Source organism: Rhinoderma darwinii, chromosome 2, assembly GCF_050947455.1.
Source record: "Rhinoderma darwinii isolate aRhiDar2 chromosome 2, aRhiDar2.hap1, whole genome shotgun sequence".
In the NCBI taxonomy this organism is placed as follows: Eukaryota; Metazoa; Chordata; class Amphibia; order Anura; family Rhinodermatidae; genus Rhinoderma; species Rhinoderma darwinii.
In genome coordinates, this window is record NC_134688.1 from 125,396,366 (window position 1) to 125,421,802 (window position 25,437).

At 42.5% G+C, this 25,437-nt stretch overlaps 1 protein-coding gene across 1 annotated transcript in view; it reads left to right on the forward strand.

Annotated features, from left to right (window-relative positions):
- Positions 1-24,794, forward strand: part of NUFIP1 (nuclear FMR1 interacting protein 1) — a 36,444-nt gene extending 11,650 nt beyond the window's left edge. Inside the window, exons 3-10 of the mRNA XM_075850235.1 lie at positions 2,135-2,239; positions 2,835-2,897; positions 3,786-3,862; positions 10,297-10,389; positions 16,800-17,032; positions 19,457-19,582; positions 20,234-20,469; positions 23,761-24,794. Of these exons, the coding sequence (XP_075706350.1) occupies positions 2,135-2,239; positions 2,835-2,897; positions 3,786-3,862; positions 10,297-10,389; positions 16,800-17,032; positions 19,457-19,582; positions 20,234-20,469; positions 23,761-24,237 (1,410 nt within the window). The 3' untranslated portion in view covers positions 24,238-24,794. The remainder of the gene's footprint in view (positions 1-2,134; positions 2,240-2,834; positions 2,898-3,785; positions 3,863-10,296; positions 10,390-16,799; positions 17,033-19,456; positions 19,583-20,233; positions 20,470-23,760) is intronic.
- Positions 24,795-25,437: the final 643 nt, after the last annotated feature.

Sequence of the window (25,437 nt, forward strand, 5' to 3'; positions counted from 1 at the left end):
TTTTCTTCTTGGGCTCCGGTTATGAAGCAGTAGTATTAAAGTTATTTTACATGCACCCTAATTCGAGTCAAACTTCATCTATAAAACGTATAAATTTAACGTGGTTGTACAGGATAAGTAAAAGATGGCTGCTTTCTTACGAAAACAGTTCCACACCTATCAACAGGTCGTTTTGGTATTGCAGCACTGCTCCATTCACTTTCATGGACAGGTAAGTTGCTGTTTCTGGTAGAGAGCAGTCATGTTTTCTAATCCTGTACAACCGCTTTAACGGGTGTTCCAAAGTTAACAAATTGGGCTGTAATTCGCTTAGTAATTCTGCAACTGTTTGAAAATTTATCCCAGCCCTTTAAGTCATATAGGGAGAAAGTATTGAGTATGCTGTTATGTGTAAAATCACTTACTTCATTCATAACCCATAATCTCTGTAAAAACCTGGGAAACCTCTAAGTTAAAAGATCCAAATACCACTTAAATTTTTGTTTTCTTTCTCTTGATACTCATTAGTTCTTGAGTTAACCCCTTCAGGACTGAGCCATTTTTTTTTATTTTTTTGTTTTTAATTACCTGCCTTCCAAAGAGATGTAAATAAAGTGGTGTCAGGGCTTATTTTTTTGAGGGATGAGTTGTAGTTTCAATTGGAAGCATTTACAGTATCATATTATTTACTGGGGAAACTGAAAAAAAAATTATTTGCTCACTGAAATTGGGGGAAAAAACTGATTTCCTTCATTGTCTTTTGGGTTTCGTTTTTACGGCTTTCACTGTGCGGTAAAAACGAGAACTTAACTTTTATTCTGTGGTTCAATACGATTATGGTGATATCAAATTTATATAGTTTTTTTTTTTTTTTTATATATATATTTTACTACTTTTAAAAAAAAAACAAAAAACAACTTTGTTAAAAAAAAAAATTTTTGTTTCACCACACTCTGAGAGCCATAACTTTTTGTTATTTTTCCATGGATTGAGCAGTGTGAGGGCTTATTTTTTGCGGGTCAAGCTGTAATTTTTATTAAGTTGTTTTTTTTTCGTTAAGTTTTTTTGTTTTTTTTTTAGAGCGAAGTTGACCTAAAACTGAAATTTTTGGAATTTAAAATGTTTTCTTTTATATGGCGTTCACCGTGCGTGTTACATAATGGAATATTGTAATAGTTCTGACTTTTACGGATGCAGTGATACCAATTCTCTTGACTTTTTTTTAATTTTATTATTATTTACTTTTTTTGGGAAAAGGGTTATTCTTTTAAACTTTTTTAAAATTTTTATTTTTTTTTACCACTAAAAACTTTATTTTGCATTTATTTATTTTTTACACGTTCTATTAGTCCGTCTAGGGGACTTGAACCAGCAATCGTTAGATCACTGGTACAATACACTGCAATACTAATGTATTGCAGTGTATAGTCATTTCCATAGGCAGGGCTTAACAGCGAGAGAGTGAAGGCAGTCCTTCATTAGGACCCTGGGCTGCAATGACCAGCATCGGCAACCCACGATTATGCTGTCGGGGCGCCAATTAGCTGTCAGCGGGACACTCCCCTCTTTCTAGCGTCTCCAATGATGCGGTCGGCATTGACCGCAGCATTTGAGAGCTTAAATAACCAGGACAATCGCTGTTCCAGCTGTTAGCCTTGGTGTCAGCTGCTCCTCGCAGCGTATGGAGTGCGCTCCATATGTCACCCCTCACCACGACGTAATGGCACGTCGTCATGCACGAAGCGGTTAAATTAACACTAAACCTAGAAATAAATGATAAAAGTAAACAGGAGGTACATTTTCCCTCAATGTTTGTCAGTCTGCAGGATTTTCAGTCTTTTAGAAATCCTGCTGATCTGTTCCATTTTTCGCTAGGGAACAACTGAGGTGCTGGGAGTACCTACCTGAGGGGAGGGGCTTAATAATCTTTGTCCTACTGCAGACAGGGCAGGGAGAGGGTACTGCTGCATCCAGTTGTTTTACAGACCTGAGAAGTGGAGGAGGAGCAACACGGTTGAGCCCCTGTGACACAGATTTATTTTATATATTTCTGTTTTAATTGTAATATGAGACGTGGGATCAAAGGAGAGCAGATGAATGAAGTCAGTGTTCTATACTGTTTACATTGTTTCATCAATATTTTCTGTGATTTTAGAAAAGGAAGAAAAAAGAACCTATTTACTCACATTTCTGTGACACCTGTGACCGAGGCTTTAAGAACGAGGAAAAGTATGAGGAGCATGTAATGCAGCATGTCAAGGTACGATCGTAATAAAAGCGTGAGAATTCAACATAGTTTCCTGAGATATGTTCCTGTACCGGGCATACTTTGTGAGCATCGTGCTGTGGCATTGAAGGGGTAGTCTTAGAAAGCAGATCGAACGGTGCACAGGCTCATAGACTTTCTATTAAGCCCATGCATAACTTGATCGGCTCACCGAGAAAAGCTGATCAGGAACTAAGCAGCACAGCGCTCACCTGATTGCTTCTGCGGCTTTGTTTTAGCGAACTTATACTTCTGACATGTATCTATGACCCGTCAAAAGTTTTTTGAAAGTTTTAATTACCATTTTCCAGAAACATGGAGAATAAAACCTAAAGCATTTTGTAAAGCTTGTGGGTGTATAAATTTGCTGTAAGCCCCATGCCCAAACGTGGCTGACTTTAAAAATCTCCACATCTGCAAGTGGACATAAGTCTAAGAGCTATATACAAGGTGATTGCCTTTTGCTTCATGAATTTAAAGTTTCACTATTATGCTTTCAACAAACACATCCCTGTATAAATGTCGTCAAATGGTTTGTGCCAGTGCTTTATAACACCATAGTGAGTAAGTGACGTTTCTTTATTGACAGTGCCAAGAAGCCGACTGCAATTTCAGAGCCCATGAGAAGCTGGTACAATTTCACTGGAGAAATGTAAGTTACTGCAGTGCTTCCTTGATGCGTGAACTAGCCTTACCTGCATGGATACAATGTGCCCTTTCGCCTTAAAATGAGCACAATAGTTATGGACTCCACCAGACCTAGAATAGAGAATGTGCTTTTTCAAAGTAACAAAGGATTTCCTGATGTTTAAGATGGTTTTGAGCAACACAGATGTGTCCACCCTTACTTTTTCTTGAATTCTGTTACGTTATACGATCTGTCTTAATACTAATTCCAAAATAATCTCACAACATCCAGTAAAAATAAAAAAAAAAGTATACATTAAACGTCCCTTTTTTTTTTTTTTTTTTTTTTTTTTAAAACATGGTAGTCCATGGCCAACCAATGGCTGAGAGATGCCTCTGATGAATGCCATCCGTTGGCCATAGACTCCCATGATAAAAAAAAACAAACGTTTAACGTATACAGTTTTTAACATGGGAGTCTATGGACGATGGATGGCATCCGTCAGGTATACATTTTTTTTTTTTTTTACATTTTTGTTTAAGATCTTTCGCCATACTTCTCCGGTTATGTCGAATTTAGAGAGAAGGTAAGGGAGGAAACATCTGTAGTTCTCTTCCTCTATAATCTATTTAGTTTGGGGTTCCCCCAGTCCTGTGCACGTTGGGTAAAGCACAGAGTGCTGACACTGAACTGAAAAGTTCATTGTTGTAACAAAATTATAATGTGGCCACCAATTCAGCCTGTGTAAATGTTACAGCTCCTCTGAGGAGCAAGATGTCTTGTGATCATCTAATCTCTGGTAGAGATTCAATCTGAGAATTTTATGCATATGGTCCTTGCTAGTCATCAGTGGGTTTTAGCTGTATTTGTACATGCAACATAATACCACTTATTTATAAATTTTTGTTGTAGATGCATGGACCTGGTGCCAAGAGAATAAAACTGGACACACCAGATGAAATCAATAAATGGAGAGAAGAGAGACGGAAGTATGTGTCTTTTATTCCTATTACTATTCGTTACTTTTACTATATATCAGGGGTGGCTTATTCTTATTAGTGATGCTCATAATAGACTGTCCCTACTCTATTGTACACAGTACTTTGCCACCTTGCAGATATTCCACACAGGGGTGCACATACGTGCATGGCCTAATAGCTTGCCTGTCAGTTTTACACTGACAGGCAATAATACTTTGGTATACCAAAGCATTATATAATCGATCAGCAGATCGCATGGGGAAGTCCCATAGTGGGACAAAAAAAAGGAAAACAGTTAAAGAGGCTCTGTCACCAGATTTTGCAACCCCTATCTGCTATTGCAGCAGATAGGCGCTGCAATGTAGATTACAGTAACGTTTTTATTTTTAAAAAACGAGCATTTTTGGCCAAGTTATGACCATTTTTGTATTTATGCAAATAAGGCTTGCAAAAGTCCAAGTGGGCGTGTATTATGTGCATACATCGGGCGTTTTTACTACTTTTACTAGCTGGGCGTTCTGACGAGAAGTATCATCCACTTCTCTTCAGAACGCCCAGCTTCTGGCAGTGCAGACACAGCCGTGTTCTCGAGAGATCACGCTGTGACGTCACTCACTTCCTGCCCCAGGCCCTGCATCGTGTCGGCCACATCGGCACCAGAGGCTACAGTTGATTCTGCAGCAGCATCAGCGTTTGCAGGTAAGTCGATGTAGCTACTTACCTGCAAACGCTGATGCTGCTGCAGAATCAACTGTAGCTTCTGGTGCCGATGTGTCCTCGCTCGTCCGACACGATGCAGGACCTGTGAGTGACGACACAGCGTGATCTCTCGAGAACACGCTGTGTCTGCACTGCCAGAAGCTGGGCGTTCTGAAGAGAAGTGGATGATACTTCTCGTCAGAACGCCCAGCTAGTAAAAGTAGTAAAAACTCCCCGATGTACGCACATAATACACGCCCACTTGGACTTTTACTTTAAACACGCCCACTTGGACTTTTGCAAGCCTCATTTGCATAAATACAAAAATGGTCATAACTTGGCCAAAAATGCTCGTTTTTTTAAAATAAAAACGTTACTGTAATCTACATTGCAGCGCCTATCTGCTGCAATAGCAGATATGGGTTGCAAAATCTGGTGACAGAGCCTCTTTAACTAAAGTTTATGGGAAAAAAAATTACAGTAAAAATAAAATCACTTTTTTCCCCAAAAAGTAGTTTTATTTAGTAAAAGTGTAAAAAAAAAAAAAAAAAAAGGTTACACATATATGGTATCACCGCGATCGTAACGACTCAAACAATAAAGTTAACGCATTAATTAAACCGCTGGGTGGATGGCGTCCAAAAAACAATGGCAAAGTTCCTTTGTTGCTCCCATTCCCACCATAAAAAATAAAAGTTGATCAATAAGTCCCATGTACACCAAGATACTACCAATGAAAACTACACCTTGTCCTGCAAAAAAAACAAGCCCACACATGGCTACATCGACGGAAAAATAAAAAAGTTACGGCTTTTGAAATGCGACGATGCAAAAACAAGTAATTTTTTTTTTTGCAAACGTAGAAAAACCTAAAACCTCCACATGTATGGTATCCCCATAATCGTGTGGACCCATAGAATAAAGGTAACATGTTATTTATGCTGCATAGTAAACGCTGTAAATTTATAACGTGAAAAACAATGCTGGAATAGCCGTTTATTTTCAATTCTTTCCTAAAATAAAGTTAATAAAAGTTAATCAATATATTATATGCACCCAAAAATGATGCATTTGAAAAATACAACTCGTCCAGCAAAAAACAAGCCCTTATACGGCTATGTCGACATAATAAAAAAAAAAAAAAGTTAAGACTCTTAGAATGCAACAGTGAAAAAACAAAAAAATAATCCCTGGTCATTAACGCACAAAATAGCCTGGTCATTAAGGGGTTAAAGGGGTTTTCCACCTAAACACTTTTTTGTTTACAATTTTTGTTGTTTACAAATTGTCACTTATTTCTGTGTAACCCCTTAAGGCCCCATGCACACGAACGTGTTTTTGCGGCCGGGCTCATTGAAAACAATGGCCGCGGCTATGTGCATGTCCCGCGATTTGCAGGCGGCCTGCGGCTGACAGTCCGCAGCCTGCCGACCCGAAAATCACGGCCGTGCACACGGCTACGGTCGTGTGCATGAGGCCTAATACCGAAGGTATTTTAAACCTTAATAACCAAGCAATTTTTTAAGTTTTTCCATCGTCGCATTCATAGAGCTCTAACTTTTTTTTATTTTTTCGTCGACATAGCTGTAAAAGGGCTTTTTTTTTTTTTTGCGGGACAAGTTGTATTTTATAATCGCACCATTTTGGGGTACATATAATTTATTGATTTAACTTTTTAATTGTTTTTAGTGGGGTACTGGAAAAAAACCAGAGATTTTGCCATTTGTTTTACGTCTTAATTTTACGCCGTTTATCGTGTGGTATAAATTACATAATAACTTTATTCAGCGGGTCGTTACGATTGCGGCAATAGCAAATTTATATGGATTTGTTTGTTTTCCTACTTTTACACAGTAAAAACAAATTTTTTTCAATATTATTTGCTTTTGTGTCGCCATGTTTTAAGAGCCATAACTTAATTTTTTGCCCGATGCAGCTGTATGAGGGCTCTTTTTTGCGGGACAACTTGTAGTTTGTATTGGTACCATTTCGGAGTAGATGCGACTGTTTGATCACTTTTTATCAAATTCTTTTGAAGGCAGGATGAACAGAAAACAGCAATTCTGGCGTTGTTTTTTATTAGATTTTTTACGGCGTTCACCGTACGGGTTAAATAATGTTATCATTTTATAGTTTGGTTCGTTACTGACGTGGCGATACCAAATATGAGTAACTTTTTACTTTTTTTTTCATAAAGTATTTTGTAAGGGGGAAAAGTATTTTTATTTTTTGTTTTTTTTTACTTGGGACAATTATTTCAAAGTTTATTTAACTTTTTTTTTTTTTTACTTTTAGTCCCGCTGGGGGACTTTACTGTGCAAACTTCTGATCGCTATTATAATACACTGCAATACTTCTGTATTGCAGTGTATTATTGCCGGTCAGTGTAAAACTGACAGGCACCTATTAAGTCATGCCTCTGGCATGCTCTAACAAGCTATTACTAAAGGCAGACTTGGGGGCCTTTGTTAGGCCCCTAGGCTGCCATAGATCCCATCAGCACCCGCGATGCATGCGGGGATGCCAGTGGGATGAGAGAGGGAGCCCCTCCCTCTAAAATCACTCCGATGCGGCGCCCGCTATTCAGCACCGCATCTGAGGCGTTAAATATGATCGGAGACAACTGCTAGTGGTCTCCGAACGTTGCCCTGAAGCCCTAGGCTGTTACTAACAGCCCTGGCTTCAGCAGCACCCCTCACGATGCGAGGAAAGTTCTTAAGTGCCGACGTGGAAACGCGTCGCTTCAGAAGAACTACCCTGAGCGGGCAACGTAAAAACACTATACGCCAGTTGTTAAGGGGTTAACAACCCCTCATGGCTTATTTGCAAAAACTGTTGTACTTGATATCAAGATAATCAGACTTGAAAGCCTAAGGACCACATGATCTGTAAGCCAAGCCATGTTGACTATACAAATTATTGGAGTCTATAAAATTCTAGAAAAGGGTACCAGTGCAACTGAACTAAGCTCTTGGATGTTAACACCCCTGGTCCAAGTGCTTGATTCACTTTTCCTATCTTAATCGGGTCAAATCTATGCCAAAGTGTTGATTTTTGTAATAATTAACCAGCTTGCAAGTTTAAACTTAAAGGATTATTCCCATCTTATAAAGTGATGAAGTATTGCTAGGATGGACCATCACTTTACGATCAATGGGGCCCTTCCAATCCAGAAAATAAAGGGGCTGCTGCGCTGATCTAGCACTGCGTTCCCTTCACTGGTTTTCCCTTTACATCAGCGCCGTGGCCGCCCGCTGTGCAGAGATCTGCAGCACGGTGCCATTCAAGTGAATGTGTGCAGGAAAAACTTAGAACTGGATACAGCTGTCCCCATTGTTCTCCAGATTCGTTCCAGTCCAAGAGGTCGGAGCCCCTAATCATAAAGTGGTGGAATATCGCTAGGATATTCCATCACTTTATAGGAGATTAACCCTTGAATGATTCTAACATAAATTAATCTGTTTAAAGGTGGTATTTCCTCCTTTTAAAACAAAGAATAAGGTTCGCTTTAAAAATATAACAACTGGTTGTCAGCCGTTCCAACAGTATGAATGTACAATATGTGCAAAATCTCGGCAGATGTACGCAGCAGGGGCTGTAAGCATGTGCCATATTACAGCGGTGTGCATCTGACTAGTGCTGAGCTGTCAGCTCTTTGAATCTGCCAACTGCAATGATGCCAATGAGTTAACAAGAAGCAGAAAGTTCATATTATGTGAACATATCTGTATGCACCTCTTGGATTTTATTGCTTTGGTTAAAATCTTCCTAAAATGGAAAGACATAATATTGGTGAAGTAATAAAATCTTTGTTGGCAAAACTATTATTCCGTTAGTCGCAGACCATGTACCATTGATCTGGTTGAGGCAGCTTTCAGACAAGCTGCAAGACAGGCAGGTACATTTTAGCCTCTATATTGCGGCTACAGAACCCAGACGTCTTGTGGTTCTACTGGACCCATCTTAGATGATCATAGGGGATCTAACTTAGTTGTGGTAGAACCGTGGGCGGCTTAGGTATTGTGAGCTTGACTTGTGCTGAAATGCGTCAGCTTTGTCAATTCCTCTGCCAACAGTTGATCGCAAGATCTTGATCTTGCTACTGGAAGCCCTATCGATCGTAGCTTTCCAATGGGAGAACTGCAACACTTAGGCTTAACAAAACATAATTGGGTGCCCATTGATCTCACCGGTGAATGATGGTAAAGTCAACTCAATAGCGAAAAATCGAGCATATGACAAATGTCTGATGCAAAGATTGACAAGTTTTGCCATTCAACTTGGCTGAGCAACAATCCCAGCAACACTAATCCACCTGCGAGTAAATACTCAACTGTTGGAATAAGAGTACTGTCTTTTAATAAAGCCAGAGCAGGGACTTCTTTGTTCTCCACGACATATGTAGCCCCCAAATGTGTAATATCCACTAAACGTAGGACTAGGTTAAACCAGGACAGACAAATAAGTGGTTATTTATTTTGGAAGAAGTTGCCTTTTAAATAATCCCCTTTTTAATATGAGTGAGGTAATAACTCCGAATTCAAATGATAGTTATTAACAAATTCAATTGCCTGAATTGCTTGCTGTTTAGTGCAGTTACTTCACTTTCTATTGTTGCAAAATTGATAGTTTTCTGTGATCCAGAAACGGTGGTTGTCATAGAAATCTGTAGTACAAGCTAAAAATCTGACCTTGTAACTGCTTGCCGGGATGAGTGCCTACTCCAAGCAATGAACAAGCATTTGCGTTTTTTTTTCGTTTTTTTTTTTGTCTGTCTACAAAGGTCAAGTTAATTCCATGTCTCCTGTAATTTGGTATATTGCGTAGAACTATAACTACAGCCAACTTCCATTTGAGTCTGTAGCTCTGAATCTATTTGACAGTCCTTTCTGGCCTCTGAGACTAACATTTGAAAATAGAACATTTCACAAGAAAACTTACAGCGGTCTCATTATTTTCTGTGTTATTAAGACTTGAGAGAAATTAACAAAGGCGTTTTAGTTGATATAAACACCAGGCCCCTTTAGTGTAAATGGACTTCTGACCTGGCCTTTTATATTGTTTGGAATGACTTTTAGACATGGGGAAACCTGAGTAGCCCATAATGGTTAAAATGGGGTTTCAGGTTGTGTGTAGATTAAGAAAGTTGTATATCTTAAAAGTTCTGAAACGTCCGTATGTACTTTAGGATTTAATTCTTAACCATTTTCAAGATCTGTGGTTGCTTTCAGTGAATGGAAATTTCCTTGTTTACATCTAGATGCTGAAAACCTCTTCTGATCATGTCCTGTTGACACAAGGCTCATGACGTCTGAGTTCATGTTCTTGTATGAGCTTTGCACCTCTGCTAGTTGACGCTAAACAAGAATGTTTCCATTCACTAAAAGCAAGCAGGTATCTTGGGAATGACTAAGTAAAGTATATTGGAATGTAGCATAACATTTTATTATACAATTATTAGACTTTAGTTACACAATCAGAAAATCCTTTAACTAGCAGTTGCTATAAATAAGTTTGAGTCCTAGGAAAAATGTCTACCACTTACTGCTTGCAGCAAAACACTTATGAAACATGTATGTTTCTCTACTGTGTGTAAAGATTGCGTGTCTTTGCTATGTTTTCTAAACATTTAGTATATTTTTCAATTCACTATTTTATTTTTAAAAATTATTTTGGAGGATCTCACATCCATTTAGACTTGTGTATACTTTCTTTATCTGTATAATTATTTTTCACGTTTGTAGAAACTACCCAACTCTACAAAACATTGCGAAGAAGAATCATCTCCAAAAAGCAAAGGAAGATAGAGGAGATGTGCTGAAAACGGCACAGTTTGGGTTTGTATCCGCTTAGTCTTGTAGATGTTTAACGATTAGTGCAATGTTAAAGGGGTTTTCCACCTTCTGAGAACTGATGACCTATCCACAGGATAGGTAATCAGTATATCATCGGTGCATGTCCGACACTAATCAGCTTCTCCTGCTTCCTGCGGGCACCAGATGTTATGGCACATAATGTTACGTACGAAGCCGGAAGCAGTTGGCTCCATACCTAGCATAGAGGTCATGCTGCAGAACTGCAGCTCTGCTCCTATTCGCTTGAATGCAGTACTGCAGCTCGGCCGCTATTCCGTGGCCGGAGCCAATTGCTTCCGGCATGTACGTCCCGTGCACGGAGGCACCGGACCAGCTGATCTGTTCTTGTGTCGGACCCCCACATATCATGTACTAATGACCTATCCGGTGGATAGGTCATCAGTTGTCAGAAGGTAGAAAACCCCTTTAAGGTGTATTGTTGGTACATGTTGTTTTATTTGCCCTGTCAGGGCATATTAAAGATAAGGTCCACCTAGTAGGCAATCCTTTTTTCTTTTTTCTCCATCTTAAAGAGGCTCTGTCACCAGATTCTCAAATCCTTATCTCCTATTGCATGTGATCAGGGCCGCCATCAGGAATTTCAGGGCCCCCTACAGCTACATTTTCTGGGCCCCCCTACCGTGGCACCGCCTGTTAACGGTACTCCGTCCAGTACTATATCATGGTACCCAGGGCCGCCATCAGGGGGGGTATTATGGGTACTGATGTGAGAGGCCCGGCCAAACCTAATTGAAAGGGGGGCCCGGCAAACTGCCGCGACTTGCCTTTGGTAGAAAAAAAACAGGCCCCTGCAATGGGGCCCGTTTTTTTCACCAAAAGAATGTCATGAGCTGCGGGCCCCCCTATCAATTAGGTTTGGCCGGGCCTCTCACATCAGTACCCCTAATACCCCCCTGATGGCGGCCCTGGGTAGCATGGGGTCGTCATGGGGGCCGTCAAACACCGCCGCCTGTGCGACCGATCACGCGCACCCGCAAACTCCCGCGCATGCGCACCGGCGACCACCTGGAACCGCGCACCGAATTTTGAGGCAGATTTTGACCTGCCCACACTATCTTGCCGCGTTTTTTGCCCACGGCGATTGAGGACAGCAGACAGAAAACGCAGCGAAAAATGCATTTTCTGCCTCCCATTGATTTCGATGGGAGGTCAGAGGCAGAACCGCGGCAAGAAAGGACGTGCTGCTTTTTCTTTTTTCCGCGACTGGCTCCCATTGATTTCAGATTAAATCAATGGGAGGCGGTTTTGGAAGTTTTTTGGTGCTGATTCTGACGCAGTGTCCGAGTCAATATCAATGCCCAAAAACTCTGTGAACTGGGCCTTATTGTTAGGGCTTATTCAGACGAACGTGTAATACGTCCGTGAAACGTGTGTGATTTTCACGCGCCTTGCACGGACCTATGTTACTCTATGGTGCCGTGCAGACTGTCAGTGATTTTCACGCAGCGCGAGTCCGCTGCGTAAAACTCACGACATGTCCGATATTTGTGCATTGTTCGCGCATCACGCACCCATTGAAGTCAATGGGTGCGTGAAAATCACGCCCAGCGCTTCCGCAGCCGTATAAACTATGAATGAAAACAGAAATGCACCACGAGCTACAAACAGAGTGTCATAATGATGGCGGCTGCGCGAAAATCACGCAACCGCGCATCATACGCTGCTGACACACGGAGCTGTTATGGAACTTTTGCATGCGCAAAACGCCACGTTTTTGCGCGCGCAAAAAGCACACGCTCGTGTAAATCCGGCCTTAGGGTAGGAACACACTAGGCATGAACGCTGCGGATTTTATGCAACACATTTTATTGTGTAAAATCCGCAGCGTATTACAGTCGCAGCAGAGTGGGTGAGGTTTGAACAAATCTCATCCACACGCTGCAAAAATAATGGACCTGCAGTGTGACTGCAGTCGCATGTCAATGTATTCTGTGGAATCGCTGCTCCTCTGTTGCAGAAATGCTGCGGTTCTGCCGCAAAAATCACAAATGAGAAAAAAAAAAAAAGGCACTTTTTTAAATTTATAAAAAAGTTTAGACTTGCCCCGGCCGTAGTCCTGGTGACGCGATCCTCTATTCTTAGCGTAGCCCCGCCTCCTGTCATGACGTTTCATCCCATGTGACTGCTGCAGCGGTCACATGGTCTACAGCGTCATCCCAGGAGGCGGGGCTACGTTCAGAAGAGAGAGATGCGTCACTTAAACTACGGCCGGGGTAAGTCTAAACTTTTTTTTCCCTGCAGGATTCCCGCAGCGGACACGCCTCACGAAACCTGCGCCACTATTTGGTGCGGTTTTGCTGGCGGAATTCCCTGTGGCTCCCGGGATAAGCTGTGTCGTTTTACTCAGCATATCCGCCTAGTGTGTCCCTTATGATGTCGCTCCTGGAGCTGCTGCCGCTCTCTAAATAGGCAGTTGGTCCAGTAGAATTTGGAATTATTTTTTTTTGTGAACCAGCTTAAAAAAATACAAAACTTTTGTGTTAGGGCCTGTTCACATCACCGTTCGCTTCCGCTCCGGGGTTCCGTCTGAGGTTTCTGTCGGGTGAACCCCGCAACGGAAAGTGAAAGTGATAGCACAGCTTCCGTTTCCATCACCATTAGCGCAGTCGACTGCGCTATTAATTCCGTCCGAAAACCAGCCGGAATGGTGACGAACGGAAACCATTAGCGATGTTTCCGTCACCATTGAGATCAATGGTGACTGAAACGGAAGCTGTGCTGTCACTTTCACTTTCGGTTGCGGGGTTCACCCGACAGAAACCTCAGACGGAACCCCGGAGCGGAAGCGAACAGTGATGTGAACAGGCCCTAACACAAACGTTTTGTATTTTTTTAAGCTGGTTCACAAAAAAAAATAATTCCAAATTCTACTGGACCAACTGCCTATTTAGAGAGCGGCAGCAGCTCCAGGAGCGACATCATAAGGGACACACTAGGCGGATATGCTGAGTAAAACTACACAGCTTATCCCGGGAGCCGCAGGGAATTCTGCCAGCAAAACCGCACCAAATAGCGGCGCAGGTTTCGTGAGGCGTGTCCGCTGCGGGAATCCTGCAGGGAAAAAAAAGTTTAGACTTGCCCCGGCCGTAGTCCTGGTGACGCATCTCTCTCTTCTGAACGTAGCCCCGCCTCGTGGGATGACGCTGTAGACCATGTGACCGCTGCATCAGTCACATGGGATGAAACGTCATGACAGGAGGCCGAGCTGCGCTAAGAATAGAGGATCGCGTCACCAGGACTACGGCCGGGGGAAGTCTAAACTTTATCAATTTAAAAAAGTACCTTTTTTTTCTTCTCTTGTGTGATTTTTGCGGCAGAACCGCAGCATTTCCGCAACAGAGGAGCGGCGATTCCACAGAATAAATTGACACGCTGCGGCTTAAAAAGCCAAAGCCACACGGCAGGTCCATTTTTTTTGCAGCGTGTGGATGAGATTTGTTAAAATCTCATCCACTCGGCTGCGACTGTAATACGCTGCGGATTTTCCACAATAAAATGTGTTGCATAAAATCCGCAGCGTTCATGCCTAGTGTGTTCCTACCCTAAGGCCGGATTTACACAAGCGTGTGCTTTTTGCACGCGCAAAAAACGTGGCGTTTTGCGCATGCAAAAGTTCCATAACAGCTCCGTGTGTCATCAGCGTATGATGCGCGGCTGCGTGATTTTCGCGCAGCCGCCATCATTATGACACTCTGTTTGTATGTTTGTAGCACGTGGTGCTTTTCTAATTTCATTCATAGTTTATACGGCTGCGGAAGTGCTGGGCGGGATTTTCACGCACCCATTGACTTCAATGGGTGCGTGATGCGCGAACAATGCACCAATATAGGACATGTCGTGAGTTTTACGCAACGGACACACGCTGCGTGAAAATCACTGACAGTCCGCACGGCACCAGAGTAACATAGGTCCGTGCGAGGCGCGTGAAAATCACGCGCGTTGCACGGACGTATTACACGTTCGTCTGAATAAGCCCTAACAATAAGGCCCAGTTCAGAGTTTTTGGGCCTTGATATTGACTCGGACACTGCGTCAGAATCGGCACCAAAAAACTTCCAAAACCGCCTCCCATTGATTTAATCTGAAATCAATGGGAGCCAGTCGCGGAAAAAAGAAAAAGCAGCACGTCCTTTCTTGCCGCGGTTCCGCCTCTGACCTCCCATCTAAATCAATGGGAGGCAGAAAATGCATTTTTCGCTGCGTTTTTTGTCTGCTGTCCTCCAATCGCCGCGGGCAAAAAACGCAGCAAAAAAACGCGGCAAGATAGTGTGGGCAGGGCAAAATCTGCCTCAAAATTCTTTAAGGAATTTTGAGGCAGATTTTTTTTTTGCCTGCAAAATACTGTGTGAACAGGGCCATACATAAACAACACTTTGAGATAATTTACTCACTGTCAGAAGAGCTGCTCCCACTCCAGTCCTCTTCCGGCGATGTCTTCCAGGGGAGGTCTTCGGTCCAGACGTCCAGTCCTTCACCTCCAGCCAGGCTCCAGGTAAGTTTTGTCCATGTGGGTCCGCGGCTGCGCGCGCTTCGTTCGCGGGTGCGCGGGCGGCCGGTCGCGGGTGCGCGCGCGGTCGATCGCGGGTGCGCGCGCGGGCGGTCTCCAGTGCGGGCGTTCGTGGATGCGCGCTCGCGAGTGCGCACGCGCGGGAGTTTCATTGTGCGCGCGATCGGGTGCGCGCGCGCGGGTGGACGGTTTGACGGCCCCCCATGACGAGGGGAGGGGGCCCGCAGCAGCAGCAGCTCACGACATTCTTTTGGTGAACAAAACGGGCCCCATTGCAGGGGCCCGTTTTTTCCTACCAAAAGAATGTCGAGGCAGTTGCCGGGCCCCCCTTTCAATTAGGTTTGGCCGGGCCCCTCACACCACTACCCCTAATACCCCCCTGATGGCGGCCCTGCATGTGATAGGCGCTGCAATGTAGATAACAGTAACGTGTTTTTTTTTGTTTTTTTTTTTTAAAACTTGCATTTTTGGCCAAGTTATCAGCTATTTTATATATATGCAAATGAGCTTTGAAATGGACAACTGGGCGTGTTTTTTTTTTTCGTATGTCCAACTGGGCGTATATTGTGTTTTTAACTGGGCGTGTTTAATTGTTTTACTAGCTGGGCGTTGTGAATAAAAGTGTATGATGCTGACGAATCAGTGACCAATCAGCGTCATGCACTCCTCTCCATTCATTTACACAGCACATAGTGTTCTTACTAGAACAATGTGCAGCCACATACACAAGTGTCCTGATAATGAATACACATGACCTCCAGCCTGGACGTCATGTGTATTCAGAATCCTGACACTTCTGAATCTTTTCTGTGAGATTCCAGCAAGCCAAGCGTAATCTCGCGAGATTACGAGGTAAACGAGCTGAGTCCCGCGTCATATGCGGCGGGTACCGGCTGTCTCATATTGCTGACAATCGGCTGCGTATACCGGCATTGGAGATAACTCTGATCCCAGCCATTTAGCCACTCAGATGCCACCGTCATTATCGACGTCGGCATCTGAGCGGTTGTATAGCGGGTTGGGGCTCCTTTGGTCCTACCTCTCCAATCAAGTGCCATGGCAGTCAAAGGCATTTAGGCCTCCAGGTCTGCCGTAAGTACTCTATTAAGCCTCGTCAGAGGCAGGGCTTAATAGTAGAGCACAGATAATGGAATTTTGAGGCAGATTTTGAATTGCCAGGGTTGTTTGACGCTTTTTTTTCAATGTTTTGTGTGGTATTATTTGCCTGCTGATTTTTTAAGCTGTTGAAGCTAATGCAAATATTGCCTAAAAAAACTGCCATTTTTGCTTTCAATGGGAGGTCCGAGGTGAAAACCTCTCTAAAAATGAGCACGCCTCCTTTTTTTTTCCCCTGAGAGCGACCAAAAGCCGTCCAGGAAGAAAAACTTTTCTGCCTTCCGTTGAAATCAATGGGGGTCCATTTCTTGGCGTTGATTCAATGCGGTGCCAAAAACTCAATGTGTACTGGGGATTACCATTCCCCTTCTCAAAGGAGCATGTCCCTGTTTTGGCGCAACGCAGAGGTCTAAGGAGAAATGCTCCAGTTTTGTTAAATTGTGTGGAATGCAAATATTTACTAAAACAGGCATGTCAGGAGAGTTAGCGGCTCCTATTGAAAGGAGCTGTAAGTGATGACACCTTCCACCTACTCAGACTTTTTCAAAAGTGATTGAGTCTGAGTGACCGATGCTTTGTTTGCTGCCATTGTTCAAATCATTTTATTAGTTAGACCTTGTGTTATTACTTGTTTTAGAGAGTAAAATATTTTTAATTACCCCAATTCTCCTAGTTAGCGCTGTTACAACCTTGACTTATGACTTTTTTACTTGATTTTTACTGAATGATACTTTGTGTGCCCCTGCAGTAAGATGAAGGGAATGAGAAATGGCCCAGGTGGGGCCAAGGATAAATCCTCCTGGAAAAATCATCAACATGCTAAGAAAATGAGAACCAAATTCAGGTTCGATGAGGCTGCAAAAAAAGATGAGCCTGTAAAACAAAAAGGGAATTCTGTAGTGCCATCCAAGGAACCACTGACCCGTCAGAGTAATGAGCAGACTGTGAACCCACTAGACATGCTTGCTGGTAGTGACCCAGGTATCAGTCTTAACTTTTTGTTTTTCGATTTGTATTTTCTATTTCTATTAAGAATTGCTATGCTGAACTTTAATTAGGATTTTGCATCAAATTAGTAAAGTTTTCATGGTAAACAACTATCATGCCGAAACGTTTTAGGCTTGTAGTAAATCTCAGTGTATGGTGGTAATAGCTGCACATGTCAATATATCTTGAATGGGAAGTGGCAAGGGTAGTTTCACTATTCTCACAAAAAAAGATATATTCAATCTAGTATACCTGGCACTAATGCAATTGTGCAACGTACACACAAAAAATATAAATAAAAAAAGAAAATATATAATATAATGAACTTCAACTATCCAGTAACAAATTGACACAATAGAGCTTTATAAATATTTGCTTATACATCTTAATGGAGACCCATGCATTAATTCAGACTCTAGTAACTACTTTGCTTAGGAAAAAAGTCTGTCATTGGTATTCCACAGAGAAATCCTCTGATCAAATGATAAATTTACTAATGTTAAGTGTGCGGTATTTTAAAGGCGTTGTCTCCTAAAGAACACCTGTCCATATGCCCTAATGGGGCATCTAGACATCATAGAGCAGGGGTCTCAAGCACGCGGCCCCTGAGGCTGTCATCTGCGGCCCGCCTGACACAGAGCTGCTAGTATCGGCTCTGCTCCGTGACTCTGTAGAATTCCCTGACATCGCTGTCCATATATGGACAGCGATGTTTAGGGCTTCCCCAGAGCCAGAGTCCCGGGCAGAGCGCTAGTATAGGCTCTGCTCCGGGACTCTGTGGAAGCCCCTGACATCGCTGTCCACATATGGACAGCGATGTTTAGGGCTTCCCCAGAGCTGGACAGTGATGTCGGGAGCAAAGCTGGAGTCCCAGTAGGAGCGCTACTAGCGCTCCTGCCCGGGACTCCAGCTCTGGGGTTGCCCCTGACATCTCTGTCCATATATGAACAGTGATGTCAGGAGCAGAGCTGGAATCCCAGGCAAAGTGCTAGAAGCGGCTCTTCTCCGGGACTCAATATATGGACGCTGATATCAGGTGCTTCCCCAGAGTTCCGTAGCAGAGCCTATGCTAGTGCTCCGCTCTGGGACCCCGGGTTTGGGGTTGCCCCTGACAGCACATTCCGGTCCAGGAGGATCCCCTGACGTCACTGTGTATGGACAGTGACGTCAGGGGCTCCTCCAGCAGAGGAATCCCTGGTCAAAGTGTCGGCAACGCTCTGGCTAGGGATTCCACTCCTAGAGGGAGCCCCAATGGAGCAATCTAGTGGGGGGGTGTGTGGCACTATCTACAAGGAGTGTGTGTGGCATCTACAGAGGGCACGGCGGCAGCATCTACAGAGGGCACGGCGGCAGCATCTACAGAGGGCACGGCGGCAGCATCTACAGAGGGCACGGCGGCAGCATCTACAGAGGGCACGGCGGCAGCATCTACAGAGGGCACGGCGGCAGCATCTACAGAGGGCACGGCGGCAGCATCTACAGAGGGCACGGCGGCAGCATCTAAAAAGGGACTGCCCAATCTTGACATTTGTGTGTCTGCCAACTGAGCCGCCGGACTGCATTTAGCTATACTTAAGCTGGAAAACTGGATTGTTGAAATAAGCACGTGGAGAAAACTCACAAATTTCCGTTAAGTTTAATCCTAGTGCTATTATTATAGTGATTTAGTTCAAATAACTAATTGATTAACAATAATTTTGTTTTGTATAAAATCTGAAAGTAATGCGGCCTGTCAACTTCACATTTTTTCTATTTGTGGCACACTTACCCGGCCGAGTTTGAGACCCCTGTCATAGAGTGAGTCCCCTGCTTGGAGCCCCACACTGAGCCAGATAGGAGAGACACTATGTAAGAGGGACTCTTGTTCTAGGGCATTCTGCCTGTCATTTATTACATTGTCCTTCCCCTGTAATAACCGCTGATCTCTTGGGTTTAGCGTAGCAATGCCGGCTTTTTGTAGGCAATATCAGTTGGTTCACAGCCACGATTTTAAACTGGTCATCGCCATTGATAGCCCCAATATTCTTCTGCGGCTCAGTTTTCGACATTGGATGCTGAAGTGTCTGTCATCTGAGCTGGCTGATCACATGGGAAGATGAATCTCTGTCTATTGACAAAAAGTTTGCAGCTAGCGTTAGACCTCCTGTATGATCTCAGTGTTTGGATGACAATAGTGATGTAAGATTACTTACATAAACGGCTTATGAGGGAAATTCACTTGCTGTTTGCGCTTCAGTAGAAACTTTCCCAGCAGCTATGCAGTACACTACTTGTCCTGGATGTTGGTCTTTCCCCCTGACCACCTTCAGATCAGGGCCTTATTTTATATCATTTACTTTGTATGTTTAGTGTTGTTACAATTATGGGATGTTTTAAAAGGTGCATTTGTCAGTTCTATGTTCTCATTTCTTCCTGTAGGATCTGACAGTGGTGAAGAACCAACATCTTCTGGCTTAACCGTCATTCCAAAGCAGGTAACCTCTGGACTTCGCAAACTAATTTCCAGCTATGGGAGTGCAACTGAAAGTGACAGTGAACCTGAGGGTGAGTAGGTATTATGTAGCACCAGCATAATGTCCATCTGTGTACAGAGGCTACAAATGTCCTGTCTGTCTCAGTTTGAGTATGATTATTGTCCTGCAGCCAGTGCGTAATTGTTTTGTTACATCCTATTTTTCGGTTATTGGACAAATGTCCATATTCTGTCTTTAGTATATTGCCAGAAATGGTAATAGTGAGTTCCCTGTTTACGGAGAGGGAAAAGCAGCATACTTATAGTTTTCTTCATGAATAAATCTTTAACTGGGGATTGTTGATGGGGGGATTATTTTTTTTTTAAAATAAATATATACATTAGTCCTCTAAGCATACAAACATGGGTAAATCTGACAAACCATGTTGTTCATGACACATTTCTGTCTTGCATAATATTTTTTTAAAGAAATATTTAGTGGCTGAGAATTTTTACACATTCGTATTTATATACTTTTTTTTTTTTGTGTGCGTTGGCTCCCTCTAGTGGGCGTTTGCTCTATGATGACACCGTACAGTATTTTGTTGCATACAACTAGACATGTAAAAATAAAGTTTATTTGTAATCCTACATTTCACAGCATTGAAAGGTTGTTGTGTTTTTTTGTTTTGTTTTTCTTATCCATTTTGACGTCTTTTGGTCACTTGTTTGGTGTGTTTCAGAGCTCCCAATTAAGACCGCGACTAAGGCCATAGAAGAAAATAGGCAGATACTGGAAGCACATATGGCCTCCAAGCCAGTAAATGTAAAGGCTGAGAACACCTCAAAAGTGGCAAACACAGACTCTTGCAGTGCTGCGCTTCAGCCAAAAGTCCCCTATAATAAAGGCCGCACCAATAAAGGCTGCAACATGAAGAAACCAATTAACACAAAGAGTCGGACTACACTACTGGAAATGGTAAGAACGTGGAATCATTGTATGAACACCAGTAAAAAAGTGAAGAGGAGTAGGCAATGCTGATTACAGGAAAGCTGCTGACATTTGGATAGGGGATTTTAGTGTAAAGCCACTGGCATTTGCTCTATAATGGTCCTTTTTAGCACCCACTAGATATCATGACAGGCTCAACATATTATTCTGCATACTGGAAATGTATGCTTCATCTTGTGTTTCCGCTGAACAAGTCCTAAATATCTTTTGAGGTACTCAAAAGGGGTTTTCCAGGCTTATATATATATATATATATATATATATATATGTATTTTATCTAGCCCTCTTATGCATGAAAAATAAGAGGGCTTTTAAATTACATATTTTGAAATCCTGTACATTGCATAGAAAAGATGTCCCTGCTGCAGCCCTGTCACAATCCCAGTATGTTACGTGGCTGTGTCTCACAGTGGGCATACCCTTTCTGTGCAATATACAGGTGTCCCGTACATCGAAGAGACAGTGAGTGGAGGGGGGTGCATGTACAGATCTGAGCGCTGAGTGAGGGCATTTTTAGGGGAAATTTTTTTTTATCAAAATCCTCACTTGATGACTAGGAGGACAAAGAAAAACCCTTTTTTAGCGGCTGACTCAGAATTGACAATTCTCACCTATCCACAGTATTTGCTGATGATTATCTGATCGCTGGAACCCCACCAATCCTGAGAAACGGGGGTCCTGAACCCCTAGCTTATCCTCACTGCTTGACCAAAGTGAGGAGGACTTTGAATGGTGTGCCAGTCAAGCATGCACACTGGCGCTCCATTCAAAATCTATGTGAATGACAGAAACAGCCGAGTACAGTGCTCAGTTGTTTCAGATAGCGCCATATACATTGAATGAAGCGGCGGGTGCATGCTCGACCGCAGCTCCATTAAAGTTTTCCTCGCTGCAGCGGTGCAGTTAGAAGCGGGGGGGGTTCGGGACCCCTGTTCCCACAATTGGTCGGGTTTCTAGCAGTCCGAATGAGTGATCATTGTCGATCCTGGTACGACCCCTTTAGTAGCTTTACCAGACAATTTATTTACCTACAGATATTATAAATAATTTAGAACATTACTTTGGGCTTTCAGTTTGACAGTTTTAAGTGAGTCCAGCTTATATCCATCAATTACCATTCTATACTTGCACTAATAAAGCATCAACGGTTCAGGTTTCGCAGAGTCTGTTGTGTATTAATTAAGAGGCCGGCTTAGAGAGTCCTATGTGCCGCATGGTATTCAGATAATTATTTCCCCGTCCTTTCAAATACAGATTATAGGATATTTAGTGATGTTGGCGGAATTTTGAAATGGCTGTGTTAATGAATCCATGGTCTGGCTGCGAGTATGACAATCCAGCCTTTCCTTGTATCAATATCTGCCTAGGCATTTTGCTTAGTCGTACATAGTCAGCTGGCTGTCCTTACTTTAAGGCTTGGTTTCCGCGTAGCATAAACGCTGTGGAATTTCCGCAACGGAGATTTGTGCAGAAATTCCGCAGCATTTACTGTAGCAGCAAAGTGGATGAGATTTAAAAAAACGCAGCGTAAACGTTTATAAATTGACTTGTGGTGCGGAATATAAATCCGCAGCATGTCCATTTATGATGCGTTTTCCCAATTGAATTTAACCCCTTAGTGACCAACAATACGCCTTTTCACGTTCGTCACGAAGGGGCCTTAGGCTAGGCTGACGCCTTTTCACGTGAGCCTAGTTTAAGTACCGCACGGGTCTCCCGTGCAGGCTGGAGCCGGGGCTCAGCTGTCTGATGACAGCTGAGCTCCTGCTCCAACGCCCGCGATCGAACCCGTTAAATGCCGCCGTCAATAGCGACCGCAGCATTTAACTTGTTTACAGAGGGAGTGAGCTCCCCCTGTCACCCGTCGGCGGCCCGCAAATGCAATCGCGGGTCTCCGATGGGTTGTCATGGCAGCCGGGGGCTTGATAGAAGCCCCCAGGTCTGCCCTGGACATATGCCTGTTAGGACGTGCCGGAGGCACGTCCTAACAGATTGCCTGTCAGATTTACACTGACAGGCAATAATGCTCTGGTATACGAAGTATACCAGAGCATTATAGCAGTGATCTGAAGATCGCACAGTAAAGTCTCCTAGTGGGACTAATGGAATAAATAATAAATGTGAAATAAAGATTATTAATAAATATTACAGTAAAAAAAAATCCATTTTTTTCCATAAAGTTTTTTTTTTTTAGTAAAAGTGTAAAAAATAAATAAAAGTACACATATATGATATCGCCGCGACCGTAATGACTCCATTAATAAAGTTAATATGTAATTTAAACCGCAAGGTGAACACCGTAAAAAAAAACAATGGTGAAATAGCAATTTTTTTTCCATTGCCCCCCAAAAAAGTCATAATAAAGAATCAATAAGTCCCATACACCCCAAAACAGTACCAATCAAAACTACGTCTCGTCCCGCAGAAAACAAGCTCAAAAAATGACTACATTGATGGAAAAATAAAAAAATTACGGCTCTTGGAAAGAGACGATGCAAAAACAAATAATTTTAGTTCAAAAGTGTTTCTATTGTGCAAAAGTCGTAAAACATAAAAAAACCTCTACATATGTGGTATCGCCGTAATCGTACCGACCCATAGAATAAAGGTAACATGTTATTTACGTCGCACAGTGAACGCCGTCAATTTAAAAACGCATAGAACAATGGCGGAATTTCAGGGTTTCTTTTATAATCCCCCCCCCCCCCCCCCAAAAAAAAAGTTTATAAAACGTAATAAAAAAATTATATGTACCCAAAAATGGTGCTATTAAAAAGTACAACTAATCCCGCAAAAAACAAGTCCTCATAGAGCTATGTAGACGAAAAAATAAAAAGGTTATAGCTCTTTGAATGCGACTATAGAAAAACGAATAAAATAGCTTGGTCATTAGGGCCTAAAATGGGCTGGTCACTAAGGGGTTAATGGGGTTTCAAAACCCGCAACAGAAAGCCAGTGTTGCAAATTTTGCCACGGAATCGCAGCGATTCCACTGCAAAAATCATAACTCGGGAATATAATAAATAAACCATACTTACCCAGAACTCCCTCCCTCCTTCCTGCAGACCGGCCTCCTGGGATGTAACGTTGCATCCCAGGTGACCGCTGCAGCTTCATCCAGTGAGGCAGGACTAATCGCAGAGAAGAGGGTATCTGACCCGTGGGAACCCGGCCTAATAGTTGAGCACAAAACTAAATGTGTAAAAAATAAATAACAGTATTGCATTTCACTTTTAATGTTTTTTCTTTTTCTTGTAGTTGCTAGCCCGTGACATAAGACATGAAAGGAATGTCATTTTGCAGTGCGTTAAATACGTTGTCCAAAATAACTTTTTTGACTGCCCATTGAAAAGCGAGTTGCCTGTCACCAGTTATTCTTCACCAGCAAAACCAGATTTGAATGGAGTACCAAAATCCAATGTGCAAAACAAGCAGGACCGTGAACTTGATGAGAAAAAGATGTCCGTCACTAGTTCATTCTTTAGGCAGCTAGAACCTGTGGATGATGAGATTTGGGAGACCAATAAAACATTTGGCGAGTTGCCTGTAACCAGTGATTCTTCACCAGCAAAACCCAAAGATGTTACTGGAGAAACAAAAGCCGAGGTGGAAAGCAGGCAGGACGGTGGACTGGAAAAGGCCCCGGTCACCAGTTCGTTCCTTAGGCAGTTAGAACCTGTGGATGATGAGATCTGGGAGACTAATGCTTGCTGTGTTGAAACATTTGGCATTTAAAATGTTTCAAGGATGAAGAAAGCACTATTTATTTCTTTGAGGTGTTTTATTTTTGTTTTCATATAGTACTCAACGTGTTTAATTAGGACCTGTCGTTTCTCATGACTTGTGTGTTCTAGTAAACGCTTACATTCCCCATAAAATAACAATGCTGGAGCGTCTTTTATAGTAGTAATGTTGTTTGTTTTTTTTATAGAAATCTGCGTTGTGCTGGTCCTTTGTTATTCCTCTTTGAAATGTATTAATTGACAACTGGACGTTACCATCTCCCTTGTCAAAGGCTTGTGTCCATATACAATGACACTGTCCAATCAGTTCTGACCTTGTCAGGCTCTGTAGGGACTCACCCTATTGTCAATGGGAAAATAATTAATCACACATTTCCAGGAAGAATAACGGAACAGCATAATGCTGACTTCTAAGAAAAGATGCTTCAGAATTGTTATACTATGGGTAATACTAGTATTTAGTGAAAAACACCTCAGGAGGGGCGGTGCTCTTCAAACCCTACTTTGTATAAACATATTCTAACATACTAAATAAATTTTTTAATTGTGCTGAAGATTTTGGTTGATTAATTCGGTCACTATTTATCCTATGCACAGTGTATTAGTAGACTTTTTCTAGAGAATGTTGGAATGAACAGATGAGGTCTGATTTGCCATACCTCATTATCACATGTGCTATGGTATCTGTAGACCCTCATGTTGTAATAGATTGTCGTGATGTCATCCAAACGTACTGCAGTGATTGCACAATTGTAATATACTACGTAATGGTAAATGTTGTGTACCGTTTGCTTATAGCCTTACATATTAATTCCTCCACTGTGGAGAAATTCTTTAAGTAGCATCTTTTGTAGGATGTCTAACGTTTTCACTTCAAAATGCTCTTTAGCAGGTTCTTATATTGCTGCTAGTAAGATGAGAATTTTTTTCCAGAGGTATTAATAACCAAAAGGTTAATGAAAGATTCTGATTTAAATGTCTCCATGTTTCATTCCACAGTTTATATGCAATGTGACCTTAGACATGGGTAAAATGTTCTCTGTGCTGTTGGATATACACAGGATTATTACGTGATTAATAAACAGTCAAAATTTGAAAGACCGCACCATTAAACTTTAAAGGGTTTGTTTGCTTTGGCCAAACCTTTTCTGCAAGGCCCAGTTCACACTGAGTTTTTTGATGCGGAAACCGC